The 22,723-nt window shown below is 37.3% G+C and overlaps 1 protein-coding gene and 1 long non-coding RNA gene across 7 annotated transcripts in view; one reads left to right on the top strand and one right to left on the bottom strand.

The window, feature by feature from the left end:
* Nucleotides 1–4,953: 4,953 nt before the first annotated feature.
* Nucleotides 4,954–22,723, bottom strand: part of Grm5 (glutamate metabotropic receptor 5) — a 529,892-nt gene continuing 512,122 nt past the window's right edge. For 4 of the 6 annotated variants that reach the window (XM_031387264.1, XM_031387267.1, XM_031387265.1 and 1 more), the window contains one exon: nt 4,954–7,175. In XM_031387264.1, coding sequence (XP_031243124.1) covers nt 6,287–7,175 — 889 coding nt within the window. In that variant the 3' untranslated portion in view covers nt 4,954–6,286. Of the gene's footprint in view, nt 7,176–21,898; nt 21,995–22,723 lie in introns of all 6 variants that reach the window. The other 2 variants (XM_031387269.1, XM_031387268.1) reach the window with 2 other exon arrangements.
* Nucleotides 6,891–8,248, top strand: LOC116102535. The gene is made up of 2 exons (XR_004123214.1): nt 6,891–7,199; nt 7,943–8,248. It is a non-coding gene; the product is annotated as an uncharacterized LOC116102535 (long non-coding RNA).

Here is a 22,723-nt window from a genome sequence, read left to right as displayed (position 1 = left end):
CAGGCTGAACTACTTCCGTCTTCACTGCAAATGTCTGAGAAGATCCTTAGAGAATTACAGAGCATGTCATTTTGAATACTAATTGTATAAAGTGTGTACACATTTACATTTTGTATTATAGCATTTTCAAAGTGTGTTCTAGAAACAAGTGCTCTCTAGGGATAAATCTCACTTTTACAGAATGTGTATTTGCATATCAACAACTGGTACATTCTGAGGTGAATACAGTAAATTATTTGGAATTATTTTGATTTTGAAGCCTTTAAAAGTGTGAAAATTTTATGAATTGCCTATAGCTGCTCAACAGCTCAGAAAAGCATACTAAATATGTAATTTCATGGGCATATCTTTATATAATTTATAATATAACATACATCATATTACTGGGATACACTAATATGTTAAGTTCACTTTTTATCATTAATTGGTAAGAATATACACTAACTCATACAAATATGCTTCCTATGTATGTACATGAAATAACTAGATTGCTTAAAGTTGTCTATTCAAAAGGCATATGCTCTGATTAAAAAACAGGGAAGTTCCTTTGGGCTGGAGTAAAAGGAAATTTAAAATATTTAGCTCTAATGTGAAAGTATAATTTCCCTAGTCTACTTCCATCTAGAAATGTAAGAATGGCTGGAGAGGACAATTTCAAATTTCTCCTATATAGAGTTTATAGACTAACAATATATGGTAGCTGCTTCAAATTTCAAATTATCTTGTGAGAGATAAAAGAAATATAAGTTCATGTTCAAGGAGATAGCTTTGTTAATGCATTTATATTTTTATACTTAACCATCTCCCTAGATTCCAAAAAAAGGTAAATGTTTTGAGATTTTTTTCCTTAAAACTAATCATTCATGCATATAATAGGAAAAGTACTGGGAAGCATTAAGTAGAAATCTATGAAGAAAAAAAAAACACCCTTCTTTTTGTGCCATTCAATATCAAACAACTAAGTTGTCCTCAGAAGATGATTTCAAAGTTTCATAGTAGCTCATTCAGTAGGATTTCTTGATATATAGTTTAACTTTAAAAACAACCTCTTATATTTCCACACAAGATTGAGCATCTTAGATTTAAAGTGTCTGTGGAATATTCAATGTATGCTAAATGTATTGATACTAATTCCACAAATAATAGCTTCTATACTTCTATATACCAAACACTCATCCATGTACTAGGAGGATGAGAAATGAAAAAACATCACATCTTTTTATTTTGTTTTTGTTTTGTTTTGTTTTAAAAGGATCTTAGTTGAAGAGGAATTAGGCCTAGTCTATCCAAAATGTAGTGTTTGAGTGATAAATCTGGCTTTGTGTTTCTTGTTCTTTATGCTTCAACTGGGCTTTAGTGTCTTTCTATGATTATGTTGAAGCAAGTCTCCTTTAAATTTTACAAGTTAAATTTTCCTCTATTTTCTTTCAGGTACCTCACCATTAGGCCAATTATCTGAATGGCTTGCTGAAGAATAGAAGATAATGAAGGGGAGAGTGTGAGAAGGGGAGAGTGTCAGAAAATGGTTACCTTGTTTAAGATTAGTTACAACTTGTCTAATACTGTAAGTACATTCATTCATAGATTTCATGTAGATTATGTCTGACCATAAATATCCAAGGAGTATAAGCATGCAGAGGATGTATTTTTAAAATCTGCATTATCTTTTGTAAATGAAGTCAAATCTCTGTTCTGCTTTTACATTTTTACTAGCTGGCATTAAATAATGTGTTCAGGAGTCAAAATTAAAAGGTGATTTGACAAAGTTTTTCTTGGACATTTTTATATATACATGCAAACAAACAGAATTACATACAAAGACACGTGTTGATGGTCCCACAAGTAACCTATGAATTTACACACACACGCACAACGACATACATACTCCTTATCAATTTCATACATATAGCATTAAGAGCAACCAGATAGGTTAAAAGATACTCTGTCTAGCTAAAAAATCAGTGGTCACTATGTTGTTTTTAAAAAGTAAATACTTATATATTAAAAGGTATATGTAGAGGTCTTTGGGTGGCACAGTATCTCTGCTTAGGTTGTGGTTGATTTATTTTAATTTATCATTCAGTAATCATATTTCAAATGTGTGTATGACTCAGGATTTAAGGTAACCTTATAACACAGCTATTGCATTCTCAGGAAACACCACCAGGACAACGTCTTAAGCATTTGAGGTGGAATAAGCTTGAAGTCATGTCATAGTTTGCTTTTTAATGTCTTTCAAAAAGTAACTGGCTTCACAAACACCAACTATAACGTGATTTAGACAACTGAGAAGCAGGCAAGTATATTTTAAAATGCTAAAATAAAACATATTTATACAAGTACAAAGCGAAACAATGCTGATAAAAATGTTAAAATTTATGAAAAAATCATTTGCAATTCACATCAAAATAATTTAACATTCTCTATTATTTTAATAGTACAAGCTGCAACAACAAAAAAGAACAGAGTATGCACACAGTTTTAAAACCAAATCAGTTCTGAGTGCAGAAAAAATTAAGTACAAGCACTTGTAGCCCACACAAGTATTTTAGTATTGGCACCATCTCTCTAAACATCTATATTCTATATAGATTTCTAATTACAACATCACCAGCAGCTGCCATTGAATTCTAGAAAGACACACAATATACATAGTATATTTGTTCACATTGGAAAGATCAGTGAAATCCAGTCAACTGTTTTATACATGCCCCATTCTTCAATAGACATTAGAGATTCTCCCAGGCCTTAGACCCTCTTCAAAGCAAATTCTGAATTATCTATCTTTATGCTTTCACTGATCTGTATTTTTTTTCACAGTATAAAATTGTAAATGGTAGCTATAGAGATTCTGACAGCTTGAGGGTTATTAATAAGCTGTTGCTAAATGTGAACTCATATAATAACTTTGAAGTCTCCAGACCATGTACATTTTGCTGGGAGACTAGCACAGGATTTTTTTTTTCATTTTTTTTCTTTTTTTCTTAAAAAAAGTGTTTAATTCCTGGTTTGGAAGTCACAGACTGCAGCAGAGCCATTATACAATACATTTACAGTCATAAATAGCTCCAAGTCTTTCTTATCACTTGCTGGTATATCAGTCATTTGAAAAAAAAAAAAAACTATTAACTTTCAAAGATTAGCACATTTGGAGATTCACTTAGTTTTTCTCCTTTGTGTCTATTAATTTTCACATGCGTTTCCTCTCCAGATTCCCTTCCTGTTCCTTATGTCTATCTAGCTCCAGGCAAACATAGCCTCTAAGACTGACTTTACTCTTCAACAGGAGGGTGAGTGGAACTTTTAGTTGATAAACTTAATCAAATCAGGTTTTTCTTTCTTCCCAGGACCAAATTCTCCTTTTAGGCCATTTTACTTGTCTTTAAAATTCTCACTATTCTTTTTTGTTATGCATATTCCAACTGTTTATCACTGGGTACCAGGAACAGATTGTTATCAAGGAAACTCAGTAAGAATAGGTACCCAAATAAATCAGGAAGTTTGTATCCTAGCCCTAAAATAAATATTCAATTCTCTTTATATTATAGTTACTATTGGGAACCTGGTATTAAAACTGGCAAAGAGAGAGTTAGCTTCAATCCAAATTAAAAGATTTCAAAGATGTATTACTAGCATGTGCAATATACAATATATTCAATGGGATGGCAAAAGTTATGATAACATACAGGAAAAATAATTTTATTTTCCTCTAATTGAATATATTTTTATTACAGTTGACTATGATATCACAAGGAAATTATAGATGGAAATTGCATTAAACTTGAATTTCTAGTGCAATTCCTCATATGGTGGTAAATTTTTTTAACAAAAATATTATGGAAATTATAGAAAAAGGATTTGTTCATGAGAACTATCAAAGAAATAAGATGTACATGAAAATAAAACAGAAACCAAGGCCAATAAAACAAAATTTGCAATTCAGAAAGCAGAGCATATCAAGAAAGATATTAACATCTAAGAAATCAGACAATAAGACACTAACCCCAGGCAAATGCCACTTGTTTGGTGGATACCAAGGGACATTGACATTTCAGAATATTTGGGTTTCAGGTAGAGGCAGGCATTCTCTTTTAATGAAGCTATGCAAGTTAGCTAGATTTCTTTTCTGTTTCAAGAATCTCATTACTATTTGGGATCATATTGCTCTCAATGTTATTTTCATACCTGATTTGGGAAGCTTGATTAACTTTAAGATAATATGTTTGTGAGTTGCTGTTTGCTTTTAATGTGTTGATGTGGAGATTTGATTCAAAATGTCAAATAAGGACAGGTATCAGAAAAACAATGTCAATAGTTATTACAACCTTAAATATTTAAAACTGAAGAATGACAGATTATGCCAATGTATAAACTTACTGTTTCAATTTGTTTTTAAATCAGATGGTTAAGAAATAAACAAACAAAAACCAACCAACCAACCAAAAAAAAACCCCAAACATCAATAAAAAAACAAATTCAAAACGTGAGAGGGAGAGAGGGAAAGAGAGAGAGAGAGAGAGAGAGAGAGAGAGAGAGAGAGAGAGAGAGAGAATGATATCAAGGATATTGAAATAAGAATTTTAAAATTCTATTTAAATTTCTCTCTGCCAAAAATATATTTCTGTTTCATGGCAAATCTTTCTCATAAGGCTATCTTTCGTATAAGGCTGGGCCAACCTAACTTTAAATTTATAGAATACCTCCTCCTTTTATTACTATCTTTACTTAAAAATCAAAAACATTTGGTACCTGAGGATAGCTGCAATGCGACTAATATAAAGATGACCATAGATTCAGGTCTTGAGTTACAGTTTCTACCTATATGAACCCACCAAATCCTGTATGTTCTTATTATAACCCTAAAACTCTTTTCTGCAGTATTTAAAAAGTGACAGTATGAAGTGCACAAAACCACGCTAATAACTATTTTAAAAAGTAAAGGATTAGTAATTGCTTTGCCTTTTTTTATTTTTATTTTTTATTGGAATGGCTGAGAAAGACTGTAGTTGATATTAAGGTTCCTCTGTTTTAGTATTCTGTATTGCTTTGAAAAAAATCTACATTTGTCATAGTTCATAGCTGCCCCATGTACGCAGCCAAGAAAAGATAAAATCATTACTTTTATGACCATAGCAAAAACACTTGCTATGCTGACTTTCCTGTATTGAGATTTTGTTCCTCTGATTAATTTCCACATCAGTCCCTCCAGTTGTAACATATTCATCAGGTCTATGGACCACTCTTCCAGAGGTGGGACTGGGGGCAAAACAGCCACCAACAACAGAGGATCTCTCTGTATAACAGGTTCTCAAATAAAGAAAGAAGGAAGCTCATTGCGTATCTTACTGTTTGAGCTGGCAGCACTCACAGAAGGGTATTTATAAGGAGTGCTTGTGTATCATGAAAGAGAGCCAGGCTATAGCTCACAAATTATTACTACAAAGAGATTTTCCAGCTACACAATGCACCCCAGTGAGGGAATTAAAAAACAGTGTTCCAGAAAATATTATTATTTTTTTTGCTACTCCAGTATTGATTGGCAACATGGTGAAATAGTCCAGAAATCTTGCACTGGTTTTCTTGGTTAATGGAATCCAGGATGCAGGCTTTTGGAAGAGTATCTAACAGCCTGTTTGGAAAGTCTCTGCTAGAAACTCTCTGTATATTAACACAACACTCACTACCCGTTTGTGTTACTCAGGAGACTCACAAGCTCAGCAAATACTGGGCCCTAGTTACTACTAGCTTCTCAAGGTCTATTAAATGTAGGGACCAGGGAAGGAAGGGAAAAAAAAAAACCAGAAAGGTTGACTTTTTGGTCCCAGATTTTTCGAGTTAGTTAGAAAATGTACATTCAATGTTTGGTGAATCAAAGACTCTTCTGGGAAAATGAAGTAAACAAACAAGACTGTCCACAGTTGCTTATTAGCTCCACTTTTCACTGTTCAGGATGTTGCTTCACACTTGTTGCTGCCTCGGAGCAAAGCACTTGGTATTGTAACTGCTTTAATCCACTTCTGGTCAGCACTCCAAAAATAGAAGCAGTGTTTCTTAAAAGCCCATGTTTTCTAAGGCCACTAGAAGATAATCTGCCAGAAGATGTGTAGTTGGTGTCGTCATCGGCTGTCATAAAATAGCACTATTGATCTCATGTCTCCACCGTGTGCACCCTTGGCACTTTTCACCTCAGGTTCTTCTTTGTTGGGGTGACTATGGGTGACGCTGCACCCATCTGTGAACACCGAGGTCTGCTGTTCAGGCCTATCCCAGGGAAGTTTCCAGTGGCTCACAACGAGGAAGAACTCTGCGTGTAATCTCTGATGATGAGAGTGTCATATTTGGGAGAGGATGGGATGCACAGGGCCGATTCGGAGACTGGAGAATTTGGGGTGGTGCTCCCGGAGTCCACCGAGTCCCTGAAGGGTGATGGCGGAGTGAGGGCCACCAGCTCTTCCAGATCCGGTTTTCCTGGGGCGGCTTCAGCTCCTGCGGGCGTCTCCTGGGCAGGTGATGGCCCTGTCGCCGGCTGAGTTCCTCCAGTCACTTCTATGGCCGGCAGCGGCTGGATCTCTGCGAAGGTCGTCATGGTAGTGGGCAGCTGAATCTCTTTGGGGATCAGATAGGAGGAGCAGATGGGAGTTCCAGGGGTCCCTGGAGCAGCCGCGGTGGACAACATCATGGAGTTGAGCTCGGTGATGTTGGCGGTGAAGCGCGTTACCACGCTGCTGATCTGCTCCATGAGCGAGCCCTGGGATGAACTGCTGCGTGCAGCGGTCTCCGAGTGAAGCGAAGGAGCATCATCATCTGTGCGGCCCGCCGAGCCCGCGAGGTGGCTCAGCGTGCTGATGGGTGATGGCGAGCGCGGCCGGGCAGCCGCGGGGAAGCGCTCCTCTGCCTCTGCCACATCATAAAGGGCTTTGGGGCCGGCATCGGGTGGCTCCGGGCCACCTGTCGCTGTGCATCCTGTGCTACCAGCACCAGCTGCACCAGGGCTGGAGCTACCACCTGCCCCTGCACCCGGCCCGCGGCTCTCTGTGCTTTTGGGGAAGGGTTTGATGACCGCTGTCTGGTTTGGGTTCTCCTTCTTGTTGATGTGGACAGACAGTCGTTGCCACAGGTGCTGCCCCCGGGTGCTCTTCTCATTCTGGGCCCAAGTCACGGATTTTCCATTGGAGCTGTGGAGAGGAAAGAGTAGAGAGGTGACTCAGCATGTTGCTTAACAGTCTTCCTTGTAGCTTCCCCAATGGTGGGAGGTGATGGGGACTTGAGCAAGAAAGTCATTCTGTAGTCCTAGAAGGAATGACCTCCACCAAGACAGGTGCTATTACAGCAAAGGGATCAAGTATTAGGACAGAGGACCACTTGCCATTATTCTGCAGGCACTAGACTCACCATGAGCACAACTATGATTTGTGCTGCAAATGCAAATGTGTAGGTTGGTACCATCATGATGTGTAGAGGAAAGCTTGGCACAGAGCTTCAGGCTTCTTAGGTTTAACAGCCTCCGGATGGAAACATTAATTAAACCAAGACCTCAACTCACCAGCCATTATGAGAGGGAGGAAGAGGTGAAGGAATCAAGATTACCAGGCAGTAGGCAGTAGCTTCAGCTCAGCTTTTATTCTGCAGGTGGGCATATATACTTAGGGATTGCCGTGTGAACTCCTGATTTGGAAACATGGTTTTATTTAGTCTGGCTTATCTGCTGGAAAATATGAATTTAATGAACACACACAAATTTCTAATTAATTAAAAAATTTCTACACCACAGGAGCTCTTATCACTTTGATTTGAGGCTGCAACTTGAATAATAATTCTACCAGAGGAATTGTAATGTATGGCCTTGAATATCTAGTACAGCAATCTGAGATTAGGGTCTTGATAAGTGTTGCCTTGCTGATGGAAGTTTTGAAGGCCTTCTGTATGCTTTCTTCTCTCCCAGGCTGCCCCTGTGCTCTGAAGGCTACTCGGATGAGGATGTACATTATGCCTCAACTTCAGAATCTGCATCCTTCTCTATGCCAAAATGGCTGGTAGCCACCAGAACCACATAGATGCTCCTGTCAGAAACATTATGTTGGCCAGAGGACAATACATGTCTTGCAGCCATAGTTCGTGGAGGAATCTTTTTTTGTGAATCCACATGAAGATAAATTGAAGATGAGATGGTGCCTGTCACTTCTGGTCCAGCCAGTATTGCTCTACCCAGTATAAACAAGACATTAAAGAATGAGAACTTCTCTCTCAAGCAGTGGTTATTAAACTTAGTTTGAATAACTGAAGTTAATTGTTTATAAGACTCATTCAAGGAATGTATCCCACATACCACATGTGCCCTCAGGAGATTTCAATATTCTGGACTGGGGCTGAAAGTATCAATGCATTTTTTAAATAAGAATTTTATTTTTGTCCTTTCCCATTAAAGTGATTCCACAGCATGTGTTTCACAATCTGAGAACTTCTGATGAGAAGTTGTTCTTGTTTTTTTGGTTTCACTAATTCCACTGGCCTGCATGCTGGAGGGCATGGCTGAGTTCATCAGGCAGAGGCCTAAATCCACCCATTCTGAGGTTTCCTGCTTGCATCTACCAGGGGACCTGAGCTAAGACACTTTCCTGATGACAGGCCATCCTTTCCACAGCTTCCTTAGCAGCAGTCCTCTTGGCTCTTTCTCATTCTGATTAATCCTACTTTATCACTCCTTTGCACTTTACAGTTTTCCTTTCTCTGCTCCTACATGTGACCTTGAGTTCAATGTGATCATATCAGTATCTTGCAACCTAGTATTCTCCAGAATTCAGAGTGTGAAGTGACCCCCACTGCAACATTAATCTGGGAGAATGGATGAGGCATTTCCAAGTTTGCAGATAGCTGTACATCTGTAGTAGCCGAAGAGTGTTGCCAGACATTCTCTTTCCTTCTAATAGTTTTAGTACTTGTCTTCCCACTTTGCATTAACCTCACTAGGAGTTTATAATGCATTACTCTTCTCTTCCAAGTGCCCACTAACTTCTACAGTGCATCACAGCACAGAATTGCCCAGGTAATTTATGGGATTTGATTGAGAGGATAGTTGCCAACTAGTCCCATTTTCTGTTACCAGCAGCCTAAGAAACAGGCATCTGGTGAGGCCTAATTAGACTTTCAGGTCACTGCACCCCTATACAAAGCATGGGTGAGAAACCAGAAGCATAACTGGACCAGCTTTCCAAGTTTTACCCTAAGGATGCTTCAGTTTCTAGTAGGAAGCCTTTGCAAACATCTGCTTTTTAGCATATCTCTGACATTTTCTTTCTCTCTTCTGTTTCTGTCTCTCTGTCTCCCTTTCACTTTCTCTTCCTACCTCCCCTTCTCTTTGAGAGTCCCTCAATTTACCATGACAGACAGTTCTATGTAAACACCAACAGTCTTCTATTTCATACATAGTTGTGCAGTGAGGTAATGTATAAATGTTTGCATACATGTGTAAGGAAAGCAACCTAAGTAGAAAGAGAGGGATCAGGAGAAGGATAAGGGGAAGGGGAGGGAGTGAGGGACACACACACACACACACACACACACACAAACACACACACACACATACACACACACAAAGAGAAAGACAGAGAGAGAGAGAAGAATTAATAAGACACTATGACTAGATATAGAAGATACCAGAGAAATGGAGTCCAATATGAGCACTTCTTTTTCCTCTAGAATATGAACAAATTACTGTTCCCTAGTAAAAGGGAACTTGGTAAGAAAGAACTACTCATATCAGTCTGTTTCTTTGTAGAATACAGTTTCCAAGAAGACAATGACTTTAACTATTCTGTTCTATGAAGGAGAACCTAAATAAGCAATTAAGGTTAAATACGACTCTTCAGCTATCAGGTTCAATGTTTGTTGTCAGGTAAGAGATCTTAAAACCTGGAGTTTAATTCTGGATCTGACATCCAAGATGGTTGGAATACAAAAAGCATTTTCAGTAGCTCATCAAGAAGCAGTTTGTTCAACTGGTCAAAGTTGTCTTGAGGATTTAATGAGATAATGTAGGTGAAAAGGTATGTTAAGAATTGTGTGTTTCTAGTTCCATGTGAGCCCAGAGTGTCAGAAAAAAAAATCTCTGTATTTAATGCTATTTTCTTTGGGTCTAAGTAAAAGAGAATTTCACAGAAAGTATACAGCTCGTAACACTTCCCAGTTGTCATTGTCTGACTGGGGCTCTATAGCCCTTTGACCAAACCCACCCTAAACTTTATTCTCCTACTCTGCTTTCTTAGGTGGCCACATTTCCAGTACATTTTCTTCATGAATGCTCTTACTGTCCTTCCTTCCAGCTGCTGCTTTGCTCCTCCCCTTTTGCTTAAGCACATCTTGTCTTCCCTACCCTCTTCTACCTTAATCTCTCTGTCTGTGTGTCTCTGTTTCCATCTCTCTCTGACTGTCTCTGTCTCTGTGTCTCACTGTGTCTTGTCTCTCCCTGTCTCTCTGTCTCTCCCTCTCTCTTTGTTTTAGCATAATTATCTTTGGAAAAAAGGTCTTCCTGCCCAAACCACACTTAGCTGGATTTTCATAACCACAGCATTTAGGCATGTAAGCATTTTGCTCTATATCAGCCTCATCTGCTGGGTGGGATGCCTTGAAGGCGTAAACATTTTGTTATATCCAACATACCCAGTGAATTGTATGGAATATGAAAGTTGCTTTAATTATTTTTAGGCAATAAATCAATTCATTTTGTAATTTATGCATGAGTGCATACACACACACACTGGTTTTAGTGAATCTCCTCACTGATGGAAACTTAGGAAGCAACTTAGGTAGTGAAGAACTCAAATTGTGGTTTTGAGGTCTGATTCTGACTGATGTTGGCAGAACAGTCACTTAAAGATCTTTGTACTCCTTTATTATTAGCAAAGAATAGGAGAATAACCATCCACTGACATTACTTCTAGAAGAAATCCAGGTGATTACTTAGAAGAGGATATTTAACAAAGTACAAAATCTTTGTAAATGCAGAAGGTTATTCATCATCCTTACAATGTCCTCTCATGTGAAATAAAAATATATTTATTATTTCAACTGAAGAGAGCTTTTGTTTCAACTGCAAGAAGATATGTTTGTTATTGACTGAGACAAAAGAAAAGCAAAGGAATTGTTTACTTGTGTATAGCATTTTACTGTTCTTCAATGCATGAATTGAGAAGTTAAAGAAGCAAGGAACAGACTCAGACAATTGCTCCAACTGGAGAGGGGACAAACATACCACTTCATGTTCTTCCAAAGAGTATTAAACCCTTTCAGAGTATAATATCCTGCAATCTATCATCTCTCTATAAGGAAATCTTCTCCTTATCGTCAAAAGAAAAAAACTGTAATGTTACTAGAGAGTTCTCTTTCGATGGTTAGTTCCTTTTGTTTACATTCCAGGGCTGACAAAATGGTGTCGATCAGCTGTATTCTCAGCAGTTGTTCTTCATCCCTTCTGTGTAGGACAGATAAATTATTTATTTCAACAGGCTCTGAATGGCATCAGTGGCCTCTCCAGTTTCCCTATTCATTTGCCCTAATTTGAGGAAATTAAAGCATCCTACCCCAGCATGCCACCATTAGATAGCACAGATCAGAGTCTGACCATCACAAAGGACTATGGAGTATATGATGTTCATGTCAATATTAAATACACTTGAACATTCTGTGTAGTTCTATCCTCACCAGAGATAATTTATGGTTTTGATGTGATAAAAGTAGAATATAAGCATTTAAACTTTCATTTTGTTGAATTAAAAATATAATTCAAACCCTAAATTCTTTTTTGTTGAATGGTTTATTAGTACCTTCCTAACTTACAGAATTCAGGCCATAAAAAATTAAAAATATCTCCTAAAATTTATTTTTATTAATGAACCTCTCACGTTTGTGTATTTTGGTTTGAGAGCAACCAGAGGGAATTGTACTGCAATCATGTTCTGCCTAAGACAAAAATCTTGATAAAAACAGTAAAAGAAATTTGGAACATCTTTAGTTAATGATGCCTATGTAGAATTATATTCCAAAATAGTATACTAATGAAAAATTTATAAATTAAGACTATTATGAGCAGAAAGTATACAACAGTAGTTATATTGCTTCATTAAAATTTTGCCAGTATTTTCTGTAATTTTGCTTCAAGTAAAAAGTGTTAAAGTTTTATTAAAAATAGGAATTTAATTTTGTTTATATTCAGACTTTCCAAAAGTAGGTATTCTGAGCTTTACTTAATAGTTTACACAATAATTTTAAAACTTATAGTAAGGAACATGCTATAGTATGTAATATATATATATATATATTTTTTTTTTTCAGTTATTGCCTAAATGTATGTAAAAAGCCATCTGGTTTATAGAAAGTATTTTTTTTATTAGATATTTTCTTTATTTCCATGTAAATTTCTCCTTTCACAGTTTCCCCTCCAAAAAACAAAGAAACAAACAGAAACAACAAAAACAAACCCATTGCCTCCCCCCTCCCCATGCCTGCCACCCACCCTCTCCCAGTTATTGGCCCTGGCATTCCCCTACACTGGGGCACAGAACCTACACAGGGCCGAGGTCCTCTCCTCCTATTGATGATCGAATTTGCAATCCTCTACTATACATATGGATAGAAACTATTTAGATAGCTCTGGTGATAAATGTATTAGAAACTTACATAGAAAGAACACTCAAATACAAGGAAATGAAGTCAAAGACTGAATTACCAAACACAGATACAAACTAAAAATTACACCGTCTTTTTTGTGTGTGGTGTATAAAGAGCTTTTAGGAATGACATGATTATCATGGTGCTGGTATCAATACTGTTACCAGCATTTTAAAAGATGAGACAACCAAAGTTTAATGAGATTAGGTGGCTTACACTATCAATACTGTTACCAGCATTTAAAAGACGAGACAAACAAAATTTAATGAGATTAGGTGGCTTACACTACCCAGTTGAGTTAATCAATGGCCACATGTGACATATGCCACATCATGATTTATAGTTCTGATTTCAATGTCCAAGACCTTACACTAAACACACACACACACGTTTTTCTTATTTTATGGAAGAATAAGTTAGGTAGTGCTTGGAGATAATGTGTGCTTTAAGTAGGTAAGGTATTCATTTGATCTATGTTCTGTTTTACCCCATGACTCAGTGCTTCTTAGTTACATAGTTACTAAACACGGAAAAAAAAACTTACTGTATCCCTTACTTGTCATTAATTCCAATGGCATCGGTTGATCAGGCATCAACATTTGCCAGATATAGACTAGGTGCCTTGATTAAGGCATCTAAAGGCAGCACCCATATATGTTGCTATTATGTGACAGTCGTTCAGTCTCTTTTTATGCTTTGATTCAACAAAACCACTTTTTTAGATAACTCTAGTTCTCTACAGCTTAGTTTTAGAATTTCAGTAGATCGGGCAGGTTCTAATTATATGAACAATCTACAGTCAGACCATCTTAATAATTCTGGTGTTTGAACAAACTTAGGCACAGTGCTTTGAATGAGAATGGCCCCACAGGAAACCAAGTAGTTCTGTTAAAGAAACATAGCAATAAAATGATTCCTAATGATACACAGTTATACCCATGGATCAGTGCCTTACTTAGCCATCATCAAAGAGCCCTCTTTTTTTTCAGTAGATGGAAATTGGCACAGAGACCCACAATTGGACAATGGGTAGAGAATGAGAGATTTTGGAGCACTCATTTATAAGTAAATTTCTTTATCAAATGCCTCCAAGCAGGACTCAGAGGTATATGCAAAAGATGCAGAAAGATTGTGAAAAGTCAGAGGGAATGGATGACTTTATGGAAACAGAGCCCTCCAGATATAACAGGACTGATGCACACATGAAATCACAAAGAAAGTGGCATCACCCACAAGGGCTGTCTGGGTTCAGGCCAGATGGAGTCTCACTGCTGAGAGAAGAAATTGGACAAGGACTCTTTCCTCTAACCAAGAAGCTATCTGCAATGTATAACCCTTGGCAAAGGAAAAGAGTTTGCTGCAGTGGAGTCTTACTGGGTTTATGAACCATACTTCAGGGCAGACCTTATGTCCAGGAGTAGATAGCCAACATGAAATGAAGTTACTGGTATTTTTTTAGACTTTCTGTCTCATATTGCTTTGTTTGGACTTTTCTTTTTAAATATATTTTTGGTCTTTTGCTTGTATATTTTAGTTTTTAATGCTGTGGTTTTGTGATGAGTGTGTATGTGTCCCTTGGTTTATTTTTCTTTGCTTTTCAGAGATAAAGAGAAAGAAAGTGGATGGAGTTAAGTGGGTAAGGATAATCTGGGAGGAGATAAGGGAAGAGAATCATGACCAGAATATATTGACTTAATTTCTCAATAAAAATATCACATAACAAAATGATTAAAATAAATAAAAATAAAAATGTTTCCCCAAGGCTCATATATTTGGATACTTGGTTCTCAGTTGATGCAACTTCGGGAAAAAATTAGAAGGCATGGCATTGCTGGAGAAGGTGTGTAGTAAGGATGGGCTTAGGGTTCAAAAGCCCATGCAATTTCTAATTAGCTTTCTCTGCCTCATGCTGGTAGATCACATGTAAGCTCTCAACTATTGCTTCAGTGACATACTTGCTTGCCTGTTGCCATGCTTCTAGCCCTGATGGTCATAAACTTTAACTTTTGGAACTATGAGTCCCAAATTCAGAGTTTTCTTTTCTAAGTTGCTTTGGTTCTGGTGTTCTATTATAGTGATAGAAACCTAAAGCAATAGGCAACAAATGATAGATGGCATCTCTGAGTGATTTTCATTTGTCAATGTTTTTGGTATTGTAGATGAGAGTTATTAATGGGTAAGACATTTTTTCAACAGTGACAGAAATGAATCAAAAAAAGAATATAGATACAAAAGAAAGCTACCACTATTTAGTCACAATATTTTGAGATAGATGAGTTTTTTCCCTTTTCCTAGATTTTTTAAAAGAAGGAGATAGAAAATAGAAGGCTGCAAAGGGCAAAGACAGTGAGAAATTGTGGAGCATGAGAGCAAGAGTTCAAATTTCAAGGCTTTGACATGGGACAGCAAACAAAGTACTTGAAACTACACAGTAAAGGAAAACCATTGCCAGAAGTAGTATCCAGAGAAAGCCACCTCTCCACAATGGATAAAATGCATCCAGCCTTCAGTAGTTGATGGCACATAATAAAATGCTGAGAGTGAAAGACATTGCTCTCCATCAAGGAAGCAGAATATAAAGTTCAGAAACCCAAAATGATGTCCAAGAGATAGGCAATGATGTTGTTTGACTATGGGGAAATAGTGTAAGAGTCAAAATTTCAAAAGGTAACATTTGGACTGTTTGCTGTAAGAATTCTGTGTGGCATCTCTAACTTACACTTCTCCCTCCTTTCTTCTACTATTTGAATAAGTTACCCATAAATTGCTTTGGGCTTTTCATTGACAGAAACAGACACATGGTCTAACAAGGACCAAAGAACTCAGTTTGACTGGCAGGTATAGATGTAGTCTCTAAGCTTGTTTAATAAATGGGCGGAGAAAAATACCCATGATTCATTTCTGTTCTGTTCTTCTACTGTAAAAGTCTCAGTTATTCAATGCTATGCATTTGATCTTCTTTTCCTGCATTGTTTGACTTGAGGTACCATTATCCATTATTGTCTTGAACTTTCTCCACTGCTTCACCTCTTGGCAGTATTTCAAACTTAGCACCACTTCCATACCGGAAGATGTTAAAATATAACTGATATTTGCCAAGTTAATTGGTCCCTTAGAGACTGAAGAACAGAGAAGTGTTGTAAGCAAAGTAAGGTTGTTCAAGAAGAGGTGGCTTTGCTAATGTAGGAGTGCTGTGCTGTGGTGCTAAGGTTTAAATGAATGTGACAGGGTGAAAGTTAGATCACACGTTCTGGTGGGAAAACTATGGGAAGAAAACACATTGCCTTCTGCCCATTGGTGTTTTCCTGTTAGCATAAAACAGACACAGAGACAAACACATAAACACAAATAACCCTTCAGAAAGAGTTACTACTGAAAAACGAGTGTTTCAAGGAAACATTTGATTTGCAAGTAAAGTGTAGTTTAATGCAGTCTAAATACCGAGGACTTTAAGTAGCATAGATAAACAAAATCCATTAATGTTCTTACTACATATTTGACAGAGAAATGTATTCCACCAGTCTTTCTATCAGTTCCTGTGATGAGTTTTTCCTTCTTTCTTTATTACCAATGGCTACATATTTCTATGATAATTGCACCACAGATTATTCCTTCTCAAACCTTGAGTCTCTAACAAAGTTCTCTTGGAAGAAGCACTTTGCCTTACCTTCTGTGGCATAACAGCAACAGGAGGCCTTTTCAAATGTTGCTAAAGTATGTGGTGCTACCAGTACCCAGGTTGTTAAGATACCTGATGCTACCTGTGCTGCCAATGCTGCACCCATGTCCGCAGAAAGAGTCAGTGATTTACAAAGTAGAATGTACCATTGATTGTGTGCTGGAGTTCAGTATCTTATTGAGCAATTACAGACTTCTTTCTTTTTCTTTTTTTTTTTTTCAAAGATTTATTTATTTATTATATGTAACTACACTGTTGCTGTTTTCAGACAAACCAGAAGAGGGCATTAGACCTTATTACAGATGGTTGTGAGCCACCATGTGGTTGCTGGGATTTGAACTCAGGACCTTTAGAAGAGCGGTCAGTGTTCTTAATTGCTGAGCCATCTTTCCAGCCCCCCATATTTCTTTCTTAAATTAATTGCTTTCTTCTGATCCATGATTCAGTTACCTGCATTGAAATCTAGAAACTAAAGTACAAATCATCCTGACATATATCTTCTAAACTTTGTGTCAAGTGTTCCAATTGAGATGAGATGAGAATTTAGGATGGTATATGTTTCTACAAAATAGGAAATGATTGTTTGTCAGTAATATAAAGCCCATATTGCAATTTAGTAAAGAAACAAAACAACAATAACAACAACAAAAACAAAACAAAGCAAACAAACAAACAAGATACAGTTGTTTGTGTGTGGGGGCTGGTCAGGAAGCCAGAGACTTTGTAAGGAGCTCAGCTTGATTATAAAGCTTGTATAAAGCATGATATTGGAGGCAGTAGTAGAGTCCTGAGAGAGTGCTGCTCCATTTCAATAGAATTTCACTGCTCATAAGGTATTTTTACTCATGTTATCAGGTTTGACCTTCATGACAGCTCTGTGTCATAGCACTTTTCTAAATGGTCCTACTATTTGCAAGTCAACTCCCACACTAAATCTAGTGCATCCTGAGTGCAGGAGTTCCAGTGCTCAGAATGGTACCAGGTGTCAAATTGCAGGATGGGAGGATTAGTGAAACGAGGCAAATTATACAATCCTGAGTGTTCAGCATACATAGGTATTATTACAGTAAATATAAAAACTCATGTGTATGGATTTTAACTAAATTACTGAAGTCAAGGTGACTGATAAAACAGTGTGCTAAATCTACAAGGAATATCAAGCAAAATGGTGAAAAACTGTGAAGTGTGGAAAGCTCATTTACTATATGTATAAGTCATCTTGTTTTGTGTGTAAATGATGAGCCAACATCTTAAAACCATGTTGAAGAATCACACTGATTCATGAAATAAGGAATTAGATGAAATGATAAATTTAAAATTTTGGAGGATTCAGTTTTGCAAGATTTTATCCATATTATGAAGGGAGAATAAAAGCAGGAAGTACTCTACACAATTTAGCACACACTTACCATCATAAAAGTTCCAACTTCCTTAGTGTAAAGCAATTCTTCTTTTTAGCTTGGCTTGTTTCATTAGACAATATTTTAATTTTTTCTTCCATTTTATAGGAACTCATTAACTACAGACCTGACTAAAAGGAAGAGTGAGAATACTCAGGACTGGTAAAGTGCCCTGAAGATGCTATATATACTAGATGAATTCAGTTTTTCAACTAGTTAGAGTTAGCTCTTCATAAAACCAATGCTGTGATATATCAAAAATAAAAAAATCCCATTTTTAATTCATAAAATGAGCTCATACTACCTTCCTTTCTTCTAGCACTGGTGAGTGACTACACATCTATGTACTTCTTTTAGAAGCTCTTTCTCAGAGACAAGTAACTATGATGATGCTCTTTCATGGGTAAGCATGAACACATCAGAGCACAGACACCAGCAAGTGTCCTCTGTGTCCTATGGAGCATGGAGATAATAATATCCACTGTTGATCTTTAGTCATTCCTGGGAGGGCATTTTGCATGAACTCACAAGGCAACTACAGCAGGCTTGAGAGAATACCCATGCCTACAGCACTTCCCTGGTCAGGATCTCTATTACTTTTGCAGTCTGAAGAATTCTGACACATTTAGATTGTACACTGAAAAGATGAAAAATTCCACTATATTCAGACACAAGTTCATATACAAACTGAATTTAAAGAGAATATAAAAACATAGTACATCATGATGCTAGTGTGCCAGTTGGTGCATGTGATGATTTAATTCCTTTGGCAATGTTTGGATGCAGAAAGGAGGGCAGAAGTGAATAAGTATGAGGGTTACTTTTGACAGCTAACTTGATAGGATTTAGAATTATCATGGAAACAGTATCCAGTTATGTCTATGAGTGGTTATCAAGACCTGGGTTAACTCAGGTAGGAAGTACCTCCATAAATATTGGAGGTACTATTCCATGATCTCAAGTTTCAACCTGAATAATAAGGAACAAGCTGAGTAATGGCACACCCTCTGCTTCTTAACTGTGGATGCAATGTGACCAATTGCCTAGAATTCCTGCTACCCGCTTCTTCCTCATAATGACCGACTATATCCTCAACATGTGAGCCAAATAAATTTTTCTTATTTAATTTTCTTTAGGTCAGATATTTTGTCACAGGGTAGTGAGAAAATTATGGACTATAGAGCCTGTCTGTCTCTGGCCCTAGCAATATATTAATATAAGATGATGTGACAGGGTTAGCTCTCCTGTCACTATCTTATTGTTGAACCCTATTAAGCAGCCACCAAATTCTGGGGAAATAATCCCAGACATGAATTTTTCTATCTATTCTATAATTTCACTAAAGAAACCAAGCATATGAGATGTACAACTCCTTATTGTTTTTTTGTGGTCAACTGAGTTTCTTTTAGTACTTCACTGGAACTGTGTGTTTAATAAACAACACAAAACAGGTCCAAGTCTTTACAGAGGAAAGATCATATCTGAATACATGCCACTACTCTGAATAACTTTAGGAAGAACTCTGGGGAAACTTTAGGAAGAACAGAAAAAGAAAGGAAGTCATGGCACCTGACCAGGGCAGTATCTGTAGGTATCTCATAGATGTCTATTTAACTTCCTGTTCAATCTTTAGTTCCCAAGTAAGCCAATTGGAACTAAATATTCTAGCTCTTCACTAAGAAACTGCTTCCATAAAATTTACTTATACCTTGATTTATTCTTTAATGTTCATTTAAAGCTTATTACTATCACGTATCCGTGCATTATGAAATCAAGTACAAACTCGGAAAAAAAATACACTCATCTCATGAATGCGGACCTTACTTTTTGTGAAATATTAGGTCTTTTTCTCTCCTGAGGCATTCTTAGTACATCAAAATACATTGTTTCCTTTCTTTTTCTGCCTTCTTTCCATATCTTCTTCTCTTTCTCTCAATCTTTTATTTGATACCAGTGAAGTAAGAGGAAAAGTTATCATGAAAAGGTCATTTGTGTCTAATTACCTCTGCTTCTCTGTGGGGCTTAGGATAGTACTTCCATCAAAACGCCTTTACTCTAGCTTGAACTTGTCCCCTTTCCTTCTAGGACATATCCCTGTGATAAGCCTTGTGATTACCTTGATCACATACAAAGAAGTGAACACACAAAACTTGAATATTATTCTGCTGATATAGAAAAGTGTGGACTATTTGGGGAGTACATATTGAAACGGCTACCTCTGTACATCTGAATCTGATCCCGAGACACTTGGTCTATTGAATTTGCTGTGCCTCAGCCCTACACTCTATGGCCTTCTCTTTTTGTCCACCAATTTTTTGCTTAGTCACAGCAACCTTGAGGAAATCCAATCTCTGGACTGACTAGATCTGAGAGTTCTAGAAGTTGATTAAAAACTTCTGATGCCACTGAATGGAATAACTTAGAATTAGTGTTTATCTTAAGTAGCTCCGCAGAATCTTTCAAATGTGTAGCTTATTCCAAAATGTCTGTTTATAATCTGGCTAAATTGAAATACTGTTAGATGAAGAAGTCTGGGATTGTGCACCCATGATTTTCTCCAGTGTGCTTGATAGGCAGCCACATACATGTATGGGTTTGGAATTCCAGTTCTAGACTTCATGTCAGAAGTCACTCTGGACAGAACTATCCGGCTTTCATTAGATGTAATCAGTGTTCTCTTGTCTACTCTACTCCAGAGCTGCTGGATTATTTTTACAAGGATAGAACTTATACCATTTCATACTGTCTAAGGGAAAGAAAATCATGAACCAAAATGTAATCTGTTAAATCACTTCCACAAAACCAACTTTTAAGACCCAGAGATAGCTATAAAAGAGATTATGGGCAGAAAACTGTGTATAGACATAAAGGCCTATATGTGTACACACTCATTGCATTGTCTTTGAGAGCCATGAACCTGATTTGTTAAGCTCTTAGCTATGGCTTCTCTGATGTCAACCACACAGTTCCTAAAACCATTTTCACAGACTGCCATGAATAGATTCCAGCAGTAGTGCAGTATGGTGGTTCTTGATGGATGTGAGCCATTATTCTGAAAATGGGAAAGATCCCACCACTGAGGAAGCAAACAGAATGTTTTGGAAGTAAAATTTTAACAGGAGTCAACAGTCTTAACTTCTGATTACACAGCTGGCCTCAAGCTCTAAGCACATGCAAACACAAATGGACGCACTGTTTTCTGAACTTCCTCATTTCACAAATAAACGACAATCTGCAATACTTTCCCCTAACAGCTCCATACCACAGTTGAATTGAGAAATGACCCAAAAAATAGAACAGGAGAGTTAGCTCACAGTGAGGTGATTTCTCAGTACATAGCTTTTCCAGCATTTTGGAGCTGTTTAATACGATCCTGATTGCCTATGTCTCTAGAGCCCCTTTCTTAAAACGCAGTTGCATGCAAATAAAGCACGTTCATTTCATGCAACACAGCTCAGTTGTTGCTGATAGTTCCAAGTACCCCATTCCACAGGGTACAACTCAGTTGGAAGTCCCTAGTACGAAGAAACATGCAGAGCACAGCGATAGGAAGTTTTTACCACCAACACAACAAAGTCAAGGAGCTGCAAAGCTATAGTAGCCAGAGGAGGATTAGCTTTCCTGATTTCAGTTCAAGAAATTTCTCTTTCATTATAGTCCACTGGTTTGGCTTTGTCTTTGCTCTTGGCTATGATACATTACATTCAACGTAACTCACATTAATTTCCTGGCTCAGTGTTCTCTCAATTGCAACCCTTCCCTCAAATCCAGTCCTACCTTTTGCATTTATTTCATTAAACAATTGGACATTCCTACAATATGGTTTTCCTCCAATATCTTCTACTTTGCAAACTCCAGAACTGTTTAGCCAATAAATTAAAATCCAATGAAGAACTGACTGTTAGCTAAGCCTTCAGACATGCAAAGCACACAACCCTAAGAAACAGCAGCATCTGGGACAGGAGGCTCCCATTAGTTGACATGAAGATGGTATAGGTTGTACAGATCAAACACAAACAACAAAGCAATAGTGGCCCACATTGGACTTACTGGATGAGATGCATAATTGTGCAAGGACCCAGACCGGGAGCCGCCTCTTCCTCTAGCTTGCATACATTTATTTCACACCACCTCAGGCCACTCACAGTTTTCTTACCTGCTCATTGTTGCTCTCCCACCATTCCCCATACTCCCTTTGGGGGTGAAACACTCTATTTCCGACTTGTGCTGGGCCAGTCTCCTGTCTTTGTACCTGGTAAGCATGAACAAGGACAGGAGCAAACAGAAAGATGTGATTGTGTGCTTAACCTCCAGGCTGAGGAAGAGCCATGATTGCAAACAAGGCCACCCCACACCAAAACAAGGATTTCTGCTTCTCACTGTAGTGGGAGCTGACCTGTGATATTTACTTGATGATGTCAAGGGTATATGGAAACATCAGGAGAGATTGTGTTACTTTGGGTTTAACTCTTATGAAATATACACTTTTACATAACAGATTAATCTATAAATTTAATCACATCTGTTAGTAAATGATAAAAAGACTTCAATTCTCATCATCTAGAAGAGATGATAATTAATCAGTAAAGATTTGTTTCGTGCTTACCATACATCAGACTCTGCACTAAAGCTTTACCTAAATTTTATCCTGTCAGGCGTCCTGTGACAGAGGTTCTGTTATGGTTATTTCCATGTTACTGAAGAAGAAATGTAAAATTGCAAAGATTAAGTAAATCGACAAAAGACAATAAGTAAGTGGTTCATCTGGATGCTGAATATAAAGTATAAGTTTAGAACCCAACTTTAGCCTTCCACCATCAAGCTTTTATAATCAAACTCTGTCAATTTTCCACCTTACTGAGAGGTACCATATCTGAATATTTGCTGAAACTACTGGCAGTATTAAAAGAAAATTGGCCTGTTAGATAGAGTATGTACATGTACATCTGTCTCTCTCTTTCTGTATATATATATATATATA

Source organism: Mastomys coucha, unplaced genomic scaffold (assembly GCF_008632895.1).
Source record: "Mastomys coucha isolate ucsf_1 unplaced genomic scaffold, UCSF_Mcou_1 pScaffold21, whole genome shotgun sequence".
NCBI lineage: Eukaryota > Metazoa > Chordata > Mammalia > Rodentia > Muridae > Mastomys > Mastomys coucha.
The sequence above is the reverse complement of the archived record's forward strand: the minus strand, read 5'-3'. Positions and strand labels throughout refer to the sequence as shown.